General features: G+C 39.7%; 2 protein-coding genes across 5 annotated transcripts in view; one reads left to right on the forward strand and one right to left on the reverse strand.

The window, feature by feature from the left end:
• Positions 1-9242, reverse strand: part of rad51b (RAD51 paralog B) — a 52058-nt gene extending 42816 nt beyond the window's left edge. For both annotated transcript variants that reach the window (XM_067481665.1, XM_067481664.1), the window contains exons 1-6: positions 9008-9242; positions 6941-7054; positions 6110-6214; positions 5745-5881; positions 5023-5142; positions 4673-4856 (exon numbers count right to left, since the gene is read on the reverse strand). In XM_067481665.1, coding sequence (XP_067337766.1) covers positions 4673-4856; positions 5023-5142; positions 5745-5881; positions 6110-6214; positions 6941-7054; positions 9008-9091 — 744 coding nt within the window. In that variant the 5' untranslated portion in view covers positions 9092-9242. The remainder of the gene's footprint in view (positions 1-4672; positions 4857-5022; positions 5143-5744; positions 5882-6109; positions 6215-6940; positions 7055-9007) is intronic.
• A 750-nt stretch (positions 9243-9992) lies between these two features.
• On the forward strand, positions 9993-18371 carry nus1 (NUS1 dehydrodolichyl diphosphate synthase subunit). 3 transcript variants are annotated; one of them, XM_067482998.1, is made up of 5 exons: positions 9993-10566; positions 11562-11693; positions 14351-14503; positions 15845-15944; positions 16528-18371. In XM_067482998.1, the coding sequence occupies exons 1-5, from the start codon at positions 10167-10169 to the stop codon at positions 16616-16618; spliced, it is 876 nt and encodes a 291-aa protein (XP_067339099.1). In that variant the 5' UTR covers positions 9993-10166; the 3' UTR covers positions 16619-18371. The 3 variants fall into 3 exon arrangements, with proteins under 3 accessions (XP_067339099.1, XP_067339097.1, XP_067339098.1); XM_067482996.1 differs by having other exon boundaries at positions 9995-10566; positions 14348-14503; XM_067482997.1 differs by having other exon boundaries at positions 9996-10566; positions 14348-14500.
• Positions 18372-18992: the final 621 nt, after the last annotated feature.

Below are 18992 nucleotides of genomic sequence, written 5' to 3' on the forward strand. Positions count from 1 at the left end.
CATAGTCAAGTTTGCTGATGACACGACCGTGGTGGGTCTAATCAGCAAGAACGACGAGTCAGCCTACAGAGAGGAGGTGCAACGATTAACAGCCTGGTGTGGAGCAAACAACCTGTCTCTGAACGTTGACAAAACTAAAGAGATGGTTGTGGACTTCAGGAGAGCACAGGGTGACCATTCTCCATTGATCATCGATGGATCCTCAGTGGAGATAGTCAAGAGCACCAAATTCCTTGGTGTTCATCTGGCGGACAACCTCACCTGGTCAGTCAACACCAGCTCCATCACCAAGAAGGCCCAGCAGCGTCTCTACTTCCTGAGAAGGCTGAGGAAAGCCCATCTCCCTCCCCCCATCCTGACCATGTTCTACAGAGGGACCATTGAGAGCATCCCGAGCAGCTGCATCACTGCCTGGTTTGGGAACTGCACCGTCGCGGATCGCAAGACCCTACAGAGGATAGTGAGGACAGCTGAGAAGATCATCGGAGTCTCTCTGCCCTCTATCGTGCACATTTACACCACACGCTGCATCCGCAAAGCCAACAGCATTGTGGACGACCCCACACACACTCTTCACACTCCTGCCATCAGGAAAGAGGTTCCGAAGCATTCGGGCCACCACATCCAGACTATGCAACAGTTTTTTCCCACAAGCCATCAGGCTCCTCAACACACAGAACTGAAATAGAACTTAAACACACTGCAAACCGAACTCAGCACATTCTCATCACTCACTACTCATCTCATTCCACCACCACTTATTTATTATTTATTTACTTTTATCATTCTACATTTACTGCACTACACTGTTTACCTGCTGCTTTTTTTTTTTTTTTTTTTTGCACATTCCAATGCAATTGCACTTTTTTTACATGCTGGACATTTAAATGCACTATACCGTTTACATGCTGCTCTTTTTTTAACACCCCTAGCACACTTAACTGTACTGTACTGTACTGTAAAAGAGTATACAGTAGGTTTACTGGTCGGCACTGTCTTGGGTCTTGTGTCCTGTCCTGTGTTACTTGTGTTGTCTGTCTACACTGTCCGTCTCTACTGTTTTTTCGTCTGCACTGTTTGCACTTGGTTGCACTCGATGCACTTTATTATAGCTTGTGTTGTTTGTAGCACCTTGGTTCTTGGAGGAACGTTATCTCGTTTCTACTGTGTACTGTGTACCACTGTGTATAGTAGAAATGACAATAAAAGCCACTTGACTTGACTTGACTTGATTTCAGAACTAAAAATTTTGGATTTGTCTGTATCTGACCCTAAGCCTATTGCTTTTATCTGTGAATTGCAGATTGTTAGGGACTCTCCCTGTCCCAAGTTTTCACGTGTTCAATCAGCATTGTGCCATTAAGTTTTGTACTCTTTTTAATTCTGGAGACGTGGCATTCTTTGACTCCACCTGCAGTAATGAAATGGTTGATTCTCTTTACTCACTTTGCGCATCAACCTTAGACCTTATAGCTCCTTTACGAAACAGACCTGATCCTTTGACCAGGAAGCAACCATGGATTAATGAGAACATACGAAATTGTAAAATGTATGTAGTATGTAGGAGAGCTGAACGTAAATGGAAGAAATCTGGTCTTACAGTACATTTTATTATAATGAAAGAAAACGTATTACTTTTCAATAGGATGGTCAATGGCCAAAGCCTCTTACTTCTCTCAACTCATCTATGCCAATCGTCAAAATCCCAGATTTCTATTTCATACTGTTGATAGGCTGGTTAACCCTCTACCCCCTCATGCCACTGCCAATTGTGTTGCTGATTGCAATACGTTTTTAATCACACTTTGTTTCCAAAGTTGACAAAATTATGGGGAGTGGTATCACTCAAAATCCTTCATTTCTGGATGTGGTCTGTCCTTATCGGAGGTCCCTGAATCTCCCGTTACACTGTCTAACCTACTTGATACAATATCTCAAATGAAAGCATCAACTAGTCCACTTGACATTATTCCAACAAAAGTTTTTACTTGAAGTATTAGACTCCATAGCACCATACCTGCTTATCATATTGAGCAAATCCCTGAGTACTAGTTGTGTCCCTGATTATTTCAAAGTTGCCTGCATACAGCCCATTTTAAAGAAACCTGGTCTTGATCCTTCTATTCTGGACAGCTACCACCCCATTTCAAAACTGCCATTTGTCTCTAAAATTCTAGAAAAGTTGGTCACACAGCAGTTGCTGACAGTTTTGGAAACAAATAACAGTTTAGAAAAGTTCCAATCAGGTTTTCGCAAAAACCACAGCACAGAGACATCTGTTCTACGTGTCACAAATGACCTTCTAGTTAATGCTGACTCTGGCTTGTGCTCTATCCTAGTGCTGTTGGATTTATTAAGTGCTGCATTTGACACAGTAGATCATAATATTCTGTTGGATAGACTGAGGCACTGGGTGGATATATCGGGCACAGCATTAAACTGGTTCTCTTCATATTTGTCAAATAGGAAATCTTGTGTCTCCATTGACAATTATATGTCACCCCCCTCCCCCTCTGAGTATGGTGTTCCCCAAGGATTGATACTTGGCCCAATTCTTTTCTCAGTCTACATGCTTCCGCTGGGTTATATGCAGACATAATATTTCATTTTACTGTTGTGCTGAATACACGCTGTATCTCCCTATTACTCCTATGGACCATAGTAGGCTGAGTTCTCTACAAGATTGTATATCCGAAATTAGAAACTGGATGTCCTTAAATTTTCCTTAATTAAATTCAAATAAATCAGAAATTCTAATAATTGGACCTTCAAATATTTCCAGTAATATTCTCCCATCCTTAGGGCCAATATATGTTAAGCCAGTTGCCAGAAATCTTGGTGTTTTATTTGACTGCAACTTGAGTTTTGAGCATCACATTACTAAAATAGTTCAGTCCTGCTTTTATCATCTCAGGAACACTGCAAAAATCAAATGTTAAATTTTAATGATGCTGAGACTATTATTCATGCTTTTATCTTCTCTCGATTATTGCAATAGCCTATTTTCGTCACTTCACCAAAACTTGAAACGCCTACAAATTGTTCAGAACTCAACTGCTCGGCTCCTGACTAGAAGGAGTAATGTGGCTGACTAGAAGTTCAGCCACATTACTCCTTGTCTTGCATCTCTACATTGGCTCCCTGTTAAGCTTAGAATAAATTTTAAGATTTTACTCATTACTTATAAATTACTGCATGGTTAGGCGCCATCCTATATTTCTGATATTTTAATTCCATATGCGCCATGGATTGTTGTCTGTTCCAACTTCCCTGTTAAAAATCAAGGGGTATAGAACAGTCTTTGATTTTATATTTAACCTGATTTTATTTATTTAATTATCTTTATTTTCCTTTTTAAATGTACAGCACTTTGTTTGATAAGTGCTTTATAAATAAAGCTATTATTATTTGTTTATCATAAGCAAATAATATTTTATGTTACCATTAACCCCCCAAACCTTTTACCATAACATTAACTATAATCACTCTACACCACATGGACAGTGGACATCATTTTGCTCAACTGTAAATATGAAGATAGAACCCAGACCCAACCCACATCACACCCTCTCAATCTTTCTACTCTCATTTTACTAGTAAGACCCTTTCATTCCCAGAATGCAATGTGCTTTTAACTACATTAGGAGTAATGAAATAAAACAATTGTACAGTCCTCATGATTAACTGCAGCAGGATTAGAAACATCAACCTCCATCTGCTTTCAAGTCATTCATAACCAATAACTGATATAATAAATCAGTCTATTTTTAAAAGTTGAAGTTGAAGTTTGAATTTGATCCAATTTAAATGAGAATGAAGCTTTAGTGCAGGTTTCTGTGAAAGTATCTGACTGGGTCTCACTCACAAACATAACTCTTCATATGACAGCACTTACATCTAGTGGTGATATAACAGAATTACAATAATTAACAGCCAACAGTGCTAGAAACAAGTCACTACCTTGCTATAATTAATTAACCCAAACTCAGCACTAAATAGTTCTGTGGGAAAAGTGTTCATTAAGAGAAGCAATAGACACATATACATTTCTCCAATAACATGTTATAAAATGGTTTGGTTCAACTGGTTTTAGAGCTGATCTGGGCTGATTTTAAAGAATAAAGTACCACCTAAAATAAAGAAGAAATAAATGCCAACCCCTTCTTTACTGACACTGTAGTCTTCTCTCTCTCCCCTTCCCTGTAGAGGTAAACTGCTCACAAACACAGTGCAGCACAGAAGAGGCTGAAATTTACCACAGCGCTTATTAACAATATATGCAACAACTTTGTCAAGCACCTACTGAACCTGAGGAACCTGAGGAACTTGTGGAATAAAGAGCACATAATTCATTGTGTTTCTGAGCTTGATCCTAACAAAAAAAAAAACAACTCTCCTTTGTGGGCACATTTATTCTAGAGGTAAGTCTCTCACTCATTTCAGGTGCTGCTGATGTATTCAGCTGGTCTCTTAGTAAATCAGAAGCCATAATACCAACATTCAGTGAAAACTGCACACATTTGTAAACCTGGCACTAATCTAGTAGGTAGGAAGAGGAAAAAGACAATCACATAGTTTTATTAGTGTGAAAATGTGATGGTAGCAGTGCTGCACTATCGTAACAGAGACATGTGTGCTGAACTTGTCAAAGTGAAGGAGTATGTGTACTTACAGGTATGTTAAACTGGTGAGCTAGGTATTTGAGGATGGAAGCCTCATGGGTAAGCAAGTTGCTGCGATGCATTAAAATGCCAGGAAGTGTCGTGTCAAACTCTTTTCTCACTACTGAGGCCACAGAGTCCAGGATGATTAGACCTGCACTTGTTGAGATTATGTCTTCCTCTAGTCTCTCAAGTCTGAAAGAAGAAACAGTAAAACTACTCAAAAGTGTCCTACATGTGTCCAATCTCATACATCCAATCTCAATTATTGAGTGTGTATATGCTGCTGTTTGGTGGCATTTAGTCCAAATTTAGGTTGGCTCCATAAAGCAGCATCAACATTTGCTCTGTGTTCCTGTACCTGCGGACAACATCATCACAGGTGAGCTCCCTGAAGAGTATGACACGGCGAGCCATCTGCAGGACTCTCTCCTTGCAGCTGAAGTACTCTGGGAAGCGGCTCTGTGCAATCTCCACCAGCCTAAGATCACACACAGTAGCTTAGCTGTCTCTGCACTCTTCAGTCAGCATCCATATAACAACAAATACATCCATACTTATCAAAATAAAATGTTTTAGCTTTTTATTTTTATTTTACTGACTCTCTACAACAGGAATGCTCAACACTATACCCAGCTAGCAGTTTCCTTTACTGCCCACAACCGAGCAAGCAACTATGTGTTTCATTTCTATGCATTAGGTTTGCTAAGCCAACTCTGCTTTTAAAAATCACCTTGCTGAGACTTCAGATTAAAAACCTGCAATTGACAGCATTACTGAATTCGTTGTGAACTATCAGTAACGTAACAAAAATTTCCTTGACTGCTGGCACAATACACTGTAAATGGGTCTTTAAACTCCTAACTCTGGGTTTTCAGACAGCATCTGGTCATTACTACTACCTTTTATGCAAATCACAAATTTAAAACCATATTTAACAAACTGTGGACAATTAGCTAAACATCTCACACGTGCTTCTTTAAAAGTAGTTTTGGTTCTTGCTGAATCAGCAGGTAGAGCTTTGAGAGAAATCAGAGATAAACATCCGAGTAAAGGGAAACAGCAGACTACTCTAAGTCTTACCTCTCAGCAGAGAAAGCTGACTCTGTGTCAATGTAGATCACACTGCTGTCCAGGCCGCCCTCACTCTTTGGCATTGTGGCCACAACACTAAGCATCAAGCACATCTGAGTCTTCCCACAGCCAGACGGCCCTGTCACCTGACAGGAAGTTACACAAACACTACCGGTCATCTCATTCTGTCAGGTACTGTATATTGCGTACTAACTAGTTTTCCATTAAACCGGCTAGCTTCTGTAATCCTATAAAACCCATGTGTGGGGTTGGGTCTGATTAGTTTGCATTTGGGTTCCTAGTACCTAGAGCAAGCAGTGATCTCAATATGGTGTTTAACCTAAAATGCTTCTATAATTCTATATTCCATGTACCTCTGTGATTGTCCTGCAAGGCAGGCCTCCTCTCAGCAGTTTATCCAGTGCAGGCAATGATGTAGAGAAACAGGAGTCTGAGTTTTGCTTCCACAAGTCAAGAGCCTACCAAAACAACAATATGTGACAATTACTGTAAAGCAGAACGGTTTATCAAACAAGTAGATTGTACTGTGGTGTTAATGCCAGTGTATTAGTAATGTACAGAGTTTGTACTTGTCATACCTTTCATCATACATTTCCACCACAGTGTGGTTGTGCTGCCCTTGTCCTAAGCTTGTCTGACCCAATCACATATCATACAGGGACTGTGCCACGTGAATTATTAGAAGCTGCTACACAGGGTTTCACAAATGTAGTCAAGCCTCAATGAAACCTGATTAATGCAGTGCCAAAAAGCCCAGAAATATTAAACAACTTCTCTGAACATTTTAACCTTGTTAAATCACACAGCTGCTGTCATAAACCAGTATTTATGTTGACGTTGACAAAAAATGTTTCCATAGCAAAGAAGGTTATAAATTCCTTCGGAAACCATTTTGCAATTACCTGTAGTTAACAGCACTGTTGAGACAAAATCTATTTCTATGTATTTTGTAGAGAGGGAAGATGTCTCTTCAGTTTCTCTCAGGGAAACTGGGAAGTTTACACATGAAAAGTTATTTAAGCTGAGCCCCACCTACATTATTGTAATGTAAAATATGCCATGCTGCACCATAAATGTACTGTACTGTCTCAGTGAATGTATAATATTATTGGAGCAGGGGGCCACAATTATGTCTGCAAGACATTCCATCACTGTGACCTGTGGATATGGGAAAGTGTACAAACCGTGGTGACTGGTGGAGCGACAGCTTTGCTCACTGTCTGCAGCAACACTGACATCTGCTGGTAGCTCAGTCCTGCATCATGCATCACTTCAATAGGAGTCAGAGACAACAAGTCCTAGACACAAAGCAGCAAGCAAGGACATTAGTGGACAACTACTCTGTCTCATTGTACCAGTATTTAATATCACACAGCAAACTTAAAGCAGTGATGATACACAGGTAACATGGCAGATTTCCTTTCCGCTCAGTGAAAACAGTGTCAAATCAGAAAAAAGGTATCATACTTTCACTTTAAGTCTTGCTTATAAACTTAAATAAAGGTTTCAATGTTGTGCTTTAGCATTGAATGGCTTATTTTTTTTTTCATTACTGAGGACAGCATCGTGATGCCTTACCACTAACGGATATTGTTAAACTGTTGATGTCAAAGCAAAAATACGCCAATTTATTTTATACCACTCAGCCCCAATGTATGGTTGCATTTCAGAATAAACAAAACAGCAAGTAAAGAACCATTGTACATGCACAATTGTAGAAGCACAATTCAGTTTCTACAGCAAGGTTAATTTTACCCAGTTAACTAACAAAGTAAACTTTGTTAGTCAACAAAGGTCAACTTTACTGATTATTACCTTTCTTCCTATGGTTTTGCTTTTTGAGAGGTACATATACTAGTATATAAATGGTATTAAACTTCCCGGTATTATATAATTTCTCTACTTCTAGGTGAAAAACTCCTCCAGATAACATAATCTAGGGGACTTTTTAGTTCACATCAGGTTGCTCATATCATAAACAATGACGTTCGAAGGACATCGTTTGACCAGAAAAACACCTCCAGCTGATGTCATCCGGAGGAGTTTTGCCATCAAGAAACAGAGGGATATTTAATACATAGAAGGCAGAGTTAAATTTAATGGCATTCGTTCATATAGAATCACACAATTAATAAATGGTGAGTTCATTACTTGTACACCATAAAAATGCTATTATGTAACCATAGCTCAGTTGGCAAGACAGTCATCCATGGACCACCAGTTCAGTGGTTCAATTCCCAGTCCCTCCTGGCTACGTGTCAAAGTATCCTTGGGCAAGACCCCGAACACTAAGTTGCTCCAAGTGGGTCAGGTGAGCACCTTGTGTGTGAATGGCTGAATAACTAAAACATTGTACAGTGTTTTAGATAAAAGTGATATAAGGTGACATTATTTCAAACATATTAGAATAGAATAGTGGAATAGTTGTTGTACCCACCACAACAGGAGGGTACAAGAAAATTGTATGTGCTCTGCCCAAAAACAACACACTATAAGACATTTAAATTCAACACAATTCAATAAGGAAAACATTACAAGAGGAAATTACAATAAATATACACATTTAAAGAAAACATATTGTAATAATTTCAGTGCTTCTCATCTTCAGTAACTTTTTACGCACAGTTCTACTGTGGTAATTGTTGAAATATTAACATCAAAGGTGCTGTCACACAGTGTGTTAAGTATAATGGTGATTGATTGTGATGCCTACCCTGTTAGATTGTTAATGTTGGAGTACTGACAAATAAAATCCACCAGATTGACAACACAGCTCTTTTAAAACCTGTATAAAGAAGAGGTTCAAATATCTTGGAATTTTTGGATGTAAAAAAAAAAAAAAAGTCACCCAAGACCGTGCTTTTTCGGATAGATTTCAGCATAATAAATTGTGCTGATTTAGCAGACAACACTTATAACAAATACAAGAATTCAAGCCAAGTTGGACAACAAAAAAAAGTGTAAATAAGCTTGGATCATAGTATTATTTAGCCATAAGAACTATTTATACCAGCTCGACCTTCTCCTTTAATCTGTAAATTAATCACTCATTTTATCTCCCCAAATAATAAGGGGTTCTAGTTTAAAATAGCTTTGTTTATCTATTTAGCAACTGTTGAGTTATTCTAAGCAAACATGGGCTGTCAGAGTCAAACCATCACTGGAAAGTAGGATTTAAGTGGTCAGTGTATGGGCGACAAGTCTCCCAGTTACCCATCAGTGTGTTGGCCTTGGATCTAGCATGAACTCACCTTACAACTTTCTATTTGCTGTCGTTTGAGCCTCTCAGATATTTCGTTTGAAATGCCAGTTCGCTTCAGGAGTCTAGTCGCCATGTTAAATTATTTTCGCTGTCGCATTCAAGTTAAACTGTCACCATTGACACACTGAGGCACATTTTCCAGAAGGATTGGTTTGAAAACAGCGGACTCTAGACAAATTTGTCACAATTCTTCTTCTTGGTCTTTTTCTTCTTCAGCTGCTTCTTCTTCGTGGTTTTTACAGTTGGGAAATGCGGAAATTATGCTTTATCGCCACCCACCGCTAGAAAAAAAATAAAACTATTCAGCGGTCAAGAACATTGAACTGTCACATCAAAGCTTAAATTATGTTAATTATTTCACACGATGGACTTGCATTGTCCATTTTTTCATTCGACTCTCCAGTGTGTCTCCAAAGAAAAACAGGAAGAAATAACTAACATGCAATGGGAGCATTTGGGTAGAATAAAGTCTGGAACACCAGTGATAGTACTGAATAAAAAACAACTCTAATTCAAGTCCTATTTATTTTCCCTTTACCTTTTCCACTACACTCTACACTACACTACAATCCTTACGTTATTTGTAGTTGTCTTATTTTGTAAAAGTTCAGTAGATTCAAAATAGTATTCTATTGCCATAGGAAAAAGTTAAAAGGATGGGTACATTTTGAAAATGCAAACTTATATAGACCAATTATTAACTTGTATGGAAATGTACAAGTTAATAATTGGCTGTAATTTATGATCATTATTGTTATTGTGATATAATATAATGTCTTTCACGTCCAATTTTATTATGTGATTAGTATAATTGGCTTAGTAGACTTAATGTGGCATAGGAGCATTTATAAAACGTATAAAATAACGTAAAGAAAGACTGAATGAATGAAATACATTGATTGACAGAGGCGGTTACAATGTTGCGTCACTCCTGTCTTGTCCAATCAGCGAACAACGTGTATCACGCTGAAGGTTCACAGGTCAGAGTTGCCAAAGAGAGAAAGATGGCGGTGGATAGTGCGCCCTGTTGGCAACGCTGAATCAGATTTAACAGGGGGGATGATACTTTAGAACGCCTGTATTGCTGAGTTGATCCCTGCCATTTAATACTTCAGCTGCTTTTTAATAAGGAAGGAATAAAGAAACTTATGGCGTTGCTGTACGGCTTGTTATGGCGGCTCCTGCTGGTTCTGGTCCACGTCAACAGAGCACTTGTCACTTGGCTCCGTGTGCGGTTTCGGGGATGGAAGGGTCGGCTGTGGGAACGGGCGATGGCCGCTTTGCTACTACCGTTAGCCTTGGCTGGGTTCCCAGACCAACAGAAGCAGTCAAAACAAAACCCTGAATCTAAAGCTAACCCTGGTACTGGTAACCGCAGTGCCAGTCGCCGGTCTCGGTGGCTGTGTGACGGCAGGTCTCTGGAGAAATTACCTGTCCATATCGGCCTACTGGTAGCGGAAGAAGAGCCCAGCTACACGGACATAGCAAACCTGGTGGTCTGGTGTATGGCTGTCGGGATATCGTATGTCAGCGTGTATGATAACCAAGGTAAACGGTTTACGCTCCATCTCCGGATCCCAGTTGGTTGTTATAGCCTAAAAAAACCATATGACTCGAGTCACGTACTTGAGGTGTTTTTTGTGTAACTTTTAGGTTACGAACATTTGAAACCAGTGGTTCCAACCAGCTAATGTTAGAACTCCCATATAAGGAAAGCTGAATGTTTCTATTATCGATCTTACAAGTAGAAAAAAAACCCCCCGTGGCTTAACTTATTTCAGAAACCTCATGTGAGTGTGAAGCGTGTATTAGTTTGTTCCACATTATGTGTCTCGCAGACACTATGCTCATTTTCCAGTTTCTGAAAAACAGAAAGGCCTAAATGAGCTTGTTTGTGTGTATTAGTTCAGGGAGTCCATGTGTATAAATGTGAATGATATTAAATCTTTCTCTGCAGTCTTTATAGAAAACCTGTAAAAGCTGTAAAAATGCATCCATTTAGAATAACCTCTGCGAGTTTTCAGTTATGATGATGTCATCTGCATAAGTTCTGGTTGAGCAGGTTGGACAGTACTAGAGTTCATATAATTGGACGGTGAAATCTGGATTAAAGTTTCAAACCCTTTTGAAGAAATGTAGCCTGCAAGTTGAAAATATGAAATTAATCATCCTTTTAAAGACCAAGGCTGTTGAAAATTTGATATGTACTTCTTTTAGAGGCCAAGTGTCCCTGGGAAAGACACTGAACCCCTAACAGCCCATTCCCCTCCACAGCTGTGCAGTGCCGGTCCAAGCCCGGTAGAAATTGGGCAGGGTATTGTCAGGAAGGGCATCCGGCGTAAAAACTGTGCCAAATCAACATGCGGACCTTGATCTGCTGTGGCGACCCTGAACTCACGGGATAAGCCGGAAGGACAAAATAAAAATAAAAACTTCTTTTAGAGGCCAATAGCAAGCACCTCGATACAAATATGCGTATTAATGATATGTGTTTACAACACAAGCTGCGTTTACATTAGGGCTCATTTGGTGCTTCCCCTCAGGTGTTTTTCGGAAGAACAACTCCCGTCTTCTGGAGGAGATAGTGAGGCAGCAGCAGGACTTGCTAGGTGTCGAAGGATCCAAATGCAGCATGGAGATCCTGAGTAATGGCACTGACAAGCACCAGCACCCGGGTAAACACTTACAATTCCCTGTCTTACACATATTGAGGTTTGCTACCATATGCAAAGCTAATGGGAAATTTGCTATTGCACTTGAATTTAAGACTTGAAAAATATTCACTGTGCAAAATTTGATTAAACTTGCTCAACATACAAGTACATTTTGAGTGGGAGGAGAAGACTGTACGTAATGGAAAACATGAGGTTGTATATCAACCTCTGCGTTTTATTTTTATCTGATATTAATACTAAAACGTGACAACTACTGTTAAACTTGTTTCCCTGGACACTTTAAATATGTCTTTAAAGGGCACTTTAAAACTTGCTTCTTTTGGTTCTAGTTTGACTAGTACCTGTGAATGAATACCATTAAAGTTCCCTCTGACTTCTCTATATTAAAATATCTCTCTACTTTTGGCTGGAAAATGCCTCCAGATGACATCACTTTAGTTCAGATTATGTAATTTGAAAGAGCTGTAGAAAAGCAGTTTGACCATGATTACAAAATCCATGGTGTGAGCAACAAGATGACATAATCTGAATTCCTAATCGGGGGAAAACATCCAGAGACGTTGACGCATGCAAGTATTTTAATATAGGAAGGTCAGAGGGAAGTAGAAAAGTATTAATGTAGACTTATACACAGAAAGTCATAGATGGCAAGTTGCCCCTTAAATCAAATTATTTGTAACAGAAAATCTCTACACCTGATTGTAACTAATATACTGTAATAGCTTTTACCTTCCAATGTAACCATCTGAAATATTTCCGCGGTGCATGTGTGTTTAGTAAGCAGAAAGAAGTAAATCAGAGCAAACTTGAAACAAGTGCTGACGCCCTCACACAAGTTACCTGAGTAGGATTTGATTCAGGACAGTTTTTTATTTGGGAGGTTAAATTACAGTACTGTGTGTGTGTGTCAATGTCTGGAATGACCTACAGTGAAATAATTATTTACTGGTTATAGCACATCGCAACACCTAATACTGAACCATCTAGGCTACTGCAGATTATTTCTGGACTTCTTCACTGGTAGGCTGCAGGCAGTCAAGATCTGCAGCTACATCTTCAGCAGCACCACACCTAGCACCAACACTACCCAGTGCACTGTGCTCAGCTGATCCCTGCTTACACTGCTGACGCGTGACAGCTTAGCATCATCCACTTGCAACTGTATCATTACAAATGCTGAGGGCACAATAGTGGTGGCCCTTATCAGCAACAGCAAGGACATGGCTTGGAAGGAAGAGAACGAGGTTATCGTTCATTTAAGGAAGACTCAAGTTGACCAAACATTGACCATTGATGTTACTGAAGTTGGGAAGGTCGGCGGCACAAAGCTCCTGTGTGTTTAGATCACAGAAGATGCCTCCATGACCCCACAGGTGACAGCGTGTCAGCAAAGCACAGCAGTGTCTCTACTTCTGTTAATTAAAGAGCAATGGTATCTGAAAAGTCTGTAAGACCTGATCATGTTTCTTACTATTCCAGCATAGCTTTATTTGGTCTTGTTGTTCAAAATAACCAAACCCCCAGCCCTTGACAGCATTTTGCAGTTTCTCTATGGGATCAATAAAGTTGTTGAACCTTAAAAAAAATTACAGTTTTACTGGGGCAGAGCTACTTCTTTTACTGTTGAAACATATATCTTAAAGTAGATACTGGCTCCAAACCAGCCCTGAAACTGGCTTAATGGAAAACATATTTACAGTGGACCCGAAAAGATCACTCAGCATTATTAAAAACCTCCCAGTGATCCATGATAAACACAATTTTGAATTTATGAAATGCATATGTAGATGCGAGTATTAAAACTTTGATCCATGAATATTTGAGCAATTTAGAATCTCAAGGTTACTTCTTTGCCTTTTAATCTTGTTGCCATAAGTGTAGGTATGATTTTCATATGGGTCCATAATTACCTGAGAAAGCTAAGGTTCCTTATCTTTTTTTTATTACCATGAGTTTGGCTGACCCTACTTATGACTCATGGTCCAAATCACTCCAGAACAGGGCTAGAGGTGGTATAGTACCAATCTCTCATGTTTGTAATAGTTCTTTTAACCTCTTCTGGTGATATCAGAGCATCAAATCAGGTTTTTGGGGCATTTTTGCAAAGGTCAGGCTACTGAAGAAACTACTGTATTGAGACACTTCTACCCTGCTTTTTGTTTGATAGCAATTGTTCTTTAAAAAATAATAGATAAAAAATATTCTTATCACTAATTTGCTCATATTAATATGTCTTTCTTAAACTTGCTTTTCTAAGTGCCACTTATACAATTCTTGCTTTCATTCTTGTCCTATTAGGCAGTGTTTTAATTTCTCCTGTAGCCAGTGAAGGTAGTTTCCTGAGTAAGAAACATTCCCCTGTTTTGATATTTAAATATATCAAGAGAAGATTGTTACTGTATGATTTAGCTGACTGTGCATGCCAATGAGTTGAAGAGCACATTTATACTTTTGATTCCAAGTTATATAAGAATGTAGAATAAAACAACTAGCACTGAGTGTCACGACCCAGATACTAGCAAAATTCTCCAAATGTTAGAGTCAGTTTGTCTGTAGAACCAAGACATTTCGCCATCTCCCTCTTTAGGTATGTTATGCTCAAATATGGAGTCATGGGCACTGGAAGGTGACTGTGTATATGTGTCTGTCTCCAGTAGTGTCCTGCAGACCTACAGTGAAGGTGTTGTCTCCAGAGGATGGGAAGCAGAGCATTGTCCAGGCAGCACAGCAATTGTGTCGCTCTGTGGAGAACAAAGAGAGGAGCTCAAAAGACATCAGTGTCTCCATGCTGGACATACTACTGAGAGGTGGTGTGTGTGTGTGTGTGTGTGTGTGTGTGTGTAAAAAATCCTTGGAAAATGTTTTCTTTTTTTAATTGTATGGTGGGCATGTACTGTATTTCTGCATACTTGTGATCACTCAGGCTGAAATTCTCAAAGAGATGTCTCAGGTTTGATACGTCGTCATTTCAAAACATCACCTGCTAGTATAATTGCTGATAACAGTTGAGTGAGAAACACAAGGCGTGTTAGTGCCCCCATTGATTTTCAGCGTTGATTTATCTGCTCATATATCTGTACCACGTTGGCATGTTCTCTGAAATGTCAGAACAGCAATATCATCATAGGTTTTTAAAATCAGGCCTGTCAAATTAAAATGTTTTATTTGCACTTTATTTTCTCAGACTGTCCGTAGTTAATGCGCCGTTTTTTGGTGTTAACCGGTCATTTCTTCAGACGCTACAGTTGGTGCAGAATGCTGCGGCACGCTTGCTTACTTATACGTCTAAGTGTGACCACATGACCCCCCGTGTTGCATTCTTTTCATTGGCGTCCTATTCACTTCTGGATCCCATTTAAGATATTATTACTCACTTTTAAAGTCCTTAATGGTCTTCACCTTCTTATTTGGCTGATCTGGTTATTATTCATGCCGGCAAATCGCAATCTCCGATAAACTCATCATTCCTTTCTAGCTGTGCCCAGATTTAGGTCAAAGCCTTAGCTGTTATTGCCCCTAAGCTGTCTTTGCCTCCTGATATTCGTGTTATATCTGAGCCCCATGCTTTAAAATCCAAACTTAAGACTTTTTCAAGCAGGCATTTGATACGTAACAAGTGATCTCAGACTGTTGTTTTAATATTCTATTTTATGTTTCTATTTTTAATATTTAGTTTCATGTTTTTGTAAAGTGCTTAGGTCCATCCCTGATTGTTGTCAAGCGCTATATATAAATCAAAGGTTGCATTTGATTACATTACAATCGTGATTAATCGCAAATTGATTGCACGTGCTTTATCTACGTGGAGTTTGCTGTAAAGGGGCACGTTTCTTGTTTTAATACTCATATCAGCCTACGAATGGATACATGGTACTGACTTGATCTACCTAATAAACTGATAAACGAGGGAAAATTCATTAGTTTTCTAGTTTGAGGGTTTAGGAACACAATATATCATAGGACTCAATCTTTGCTGAAACTGGATAAGTGGTTTTCAAAGCAGTATCAGAAGGTCAATGCGTCAAGCAGTGTTAAAGGTTCTGCATACGTAAAATTGTATAGAATCTCGTGTACGTAACCCTTTGCCACCATTGCATTTATCAATTAATAAAGTACTGTCTACATTTGTGCTTTTTTGTTTTTGTTTTTAGAGCCCAAGAATATTCCTGACCCTGAGCTGGTGGTGAAGTTTGGTCCTGTGGAAAGCACACTGGGCTTCCTCCCCTGGCACATTAGACTCACTGAATTCATGTAAGCTGCTATCTCTCTTTCAGTTGAATGAAACCGGTTCATTTTGCCCCTTGGTGCAATTCCTTTGAGCAGGTCTGAACCCAACAATCACACTGAAGACCCTTTTACAAAGCGTGGTGTCAGTCAGGTCCTAGATAAAATTCAGAGTAGCTTGTTTGGGGTGAGAACCTAATCCGATTTTGATCCTGCCCAAATTAACATGTTTTAGCTAAACTGCTATTTGGAAGCACATCTTACAAAATTGTGAAGTGGTATTGCATTTTCAAGATGGAACAGCATCTACGTCTTGTGTTTACTTACAATCAGATCCATTTAACCAATGAGTGGCCAAGACTGTTCTGACTCATGCATTTTAAAAGGAAAAAAACCAAAGGGAAAATGGAAAAGTTTTCATATGTGTCTACTGGTTTGGATCAGAGCAAAATATCTACAGATTTGAAAATGATCTCTCTTACTGCATGTGTAGATACATGCAACTCTGGCTGATGCTGTAAGAATGATAAAATATACATGATTTTTGTTTTTAATACACAAGCAAAAGAGTCACGTTTCATTCTGTGTGTGTGTCCTCCTCTGTCTCCAGCTCCCTGCCCTCCCACAAAAAATTATCTTATGAGGACTTGCTGGGGGCCCTTCAGCGCTACGGCACCTGTCAGCAGCGTCTCGGCCAGTGACGTGCAGTTCACCATCTGGTTTTTCAGACAGGAGGAAGTGTGGGGGTTCACACAAGTGGGAGTGTGGACAGGTGGGAAACCTTCTCCGTACCTTAGCATGTCCCCTTACTACTCCCTGTCTCCTGGATGTCAAACAGACTGAGACCAGCAGGAGAGCCAGCGAGCTAGCTGACTTCCTGCCACCAGCTCTTGTCTTATAATAAACTCACATTCCACAGGACTTGTGGAACACATTCTCCAAGCCAAGGGGACAACAGCGCATCAGAGACACACACTGACATAAGACGACTGTCTCCACAGACCTCACTCTGTCCTCCCCAAGTCTCTGGTTCACTGTTTGTCATTCAGTCTCCAGCTGCTGTTTATTGCTGAAGACCGAGAAAATGACTTGCCTTCACTCAGCAGACGACAAAATAGAAACAAGGCTTTGTGCCTTCCTTTGTGGGGCATCCTGGGAAATCCAGCTGCACTTTAGGGAGAAGCTCAGCTTCACGAGCTGAGCAACGGAAGTTGAGCTTAGGGACAGAGCAGTTATTAATGTGTAAATATGAGAAATTCATCTGGCTCTGTGTTTGTCCCTGTGGCCTCCAGTTTGCAGTCAAGTGTTCACGTATAGTGTTGTTTCAGACCCGTCCAAAGCTCCGTTTAAAGGTGCATTTTCAAATGTGAGTACAAAGCAGTTTTAAGTATCTGTCTGTATTTCTGGAGGTGAGTAATGTTGAGAGTTAAGTTGAAATCCTCTGCACAACTGCGCAGTTGTTTAATGATGTGCCCTCCAAGTCAGACACTTAACAATCTGTCAAGCTCCACAGCGATCGCAAAACTGCAAAGTCAGGTTTCATTCGCTAAGAATAACAGCTGTCGATTTCCCCGCTTTTTATTTTATTTTTTTATCTGTGTGTGTGTGTGTGTGTGTGTGCGTGAACAGCCTGTATGGCTCCTGTTGAACTGATCAAGCTCTGAAATAAAGGAAAGATGCACTGTCTGTGAATCTGCTCAAATCTTGTAGGAGATTCCACCTAACCTCACTTTGAAGGATAATTCCTTGGTAATCTCAGCTGCCCTTGTTTACTAATGCTGCCCAACTTTCCCTAACTTAACTTTCAGTTATCGTTTAACTCCAGGTCCAGATTTGGTTTATACTTGGCAATCTTCCTTTGTTGATGCAGACCAATCAGATAAGTACTGCTCACATGAAGCCATTTGGGCGGATTATGAGCTGGAACGTTCACGTTCAACTTTCATTCAAGTTCAAACATACAAACTTTGTATAAAATCCCTCCTGGCGTGTGTCAAACATCACACTTTGATGGGACATGGGGTGGGATACACCTCCAACTTCAGTGCAACAAAGGACCTGTCCATCCAAAGATGGATGCTATAGGACATAATCCACAAGTCCCTTTATGTCTCAGTCTGTATTAGTAGCAGGATTACAGTAGATGTCTTTGCTTTTCTGTCCTCCTATCTCTTCCTACCACATGATCAACGAATGTCCAAATGATGTTCACATCACACAGCCAGCAGTTGTGACAGCACACAATACATTGTTATTATGGCAATTGGGGGACGGCTCTGGGTCAATGTGTGCAAGCTTCAGTATAAACTGCCAGACGGATTCAAGCACTGACTATATGGCAGACGCTGTGGTACTGTGTGGTTGAGAACTAATCCCTGGAATGAATGCAGCCTGCACATGGAACTGATTGGTGGCTCAATGTCTTCACTCAATAAATGTTACTGATATAATTCAGCATAATGTACTGAGTCTTTTTTTTGCTTTTTTTTTTTTTTGAAGCAAGAGTTAAAATGGTGCCCAACAGGTACAGAAAAACGTTTATTTTAATCAATCTGAAGGGTCAAAAGATGCCTCCTGTGTCTTTCTAACCTCAGGAATTTAAATGAAACCGTGGTAGATTCCCATCAGCGATACCACTGAGAGTACGATACCATTGCACTGTTGACAAATATGTACTTTTACCACCTTAAGCTAGTTTTCTTCAATCTACTTTATGATAGTTTCAGGGTCAGTGTTTTTGTTCTTTTTTTGGTAGCAGTGAATCTACAGGAAGTGAGGTCATGAGGGCTTTTGACCTGTGCTCTAATAACAGTTCAACATAACAAGATGGGCCTTCTCCTATTTAACATGGACTATACACCTTTAATTATTTCCAAAAGAATTTCACATTTTGACTCAACCAACTACAGAACAATGTCCACCTCACCACAGACCATTTTAAATAAGCTCAGGCTCAGAGAAGGTGGTGCTGTTTTAGGATCTTGTTTATATATGGTTGTTTCTTTGGATGGCAGAGTTTCACCTTGTGCTTTGTGGACAAACTATTCTGATTGACAGTGATTTTCAAAAGGTGCT

Source organism: Channa argus, chromosome 17, assembly GCF_033026475.1.
Source record: "Channa argus isolate prfri chromosome 17, Channa argus male v1.0, whole genome shotgun sequence".
NCBI classification, from domain to species: Eukaryota; Metazoa; Chordata; class Actinopteri; order Anabantiformes; family Channidae; genus Channa; species Channa argus.

Coding starts and splice junctions, on each gene's coding strand:
- nus1 (XM_067482996.1), top strand. CDS start 10,167: ATGGCGTTGCTGTACGGCTTGTTATGGCGGCTCCTGCTGGTTCTGGTC. Junction 14,504..15,844: donor GGACATACTACTGAGAGGTG/GTGTGTGTGTGT, acceptor TTTTGTTTTTAG/AGCCCAAGAATATTCCTGAC. Junction 15,945..16,527: donor ATTAGACTCACTGAATTCAT/GTAAGCTGCTAT, acceptor CTCTGTCTCCAG/CTCCCTGCCCTCCCACAAAA.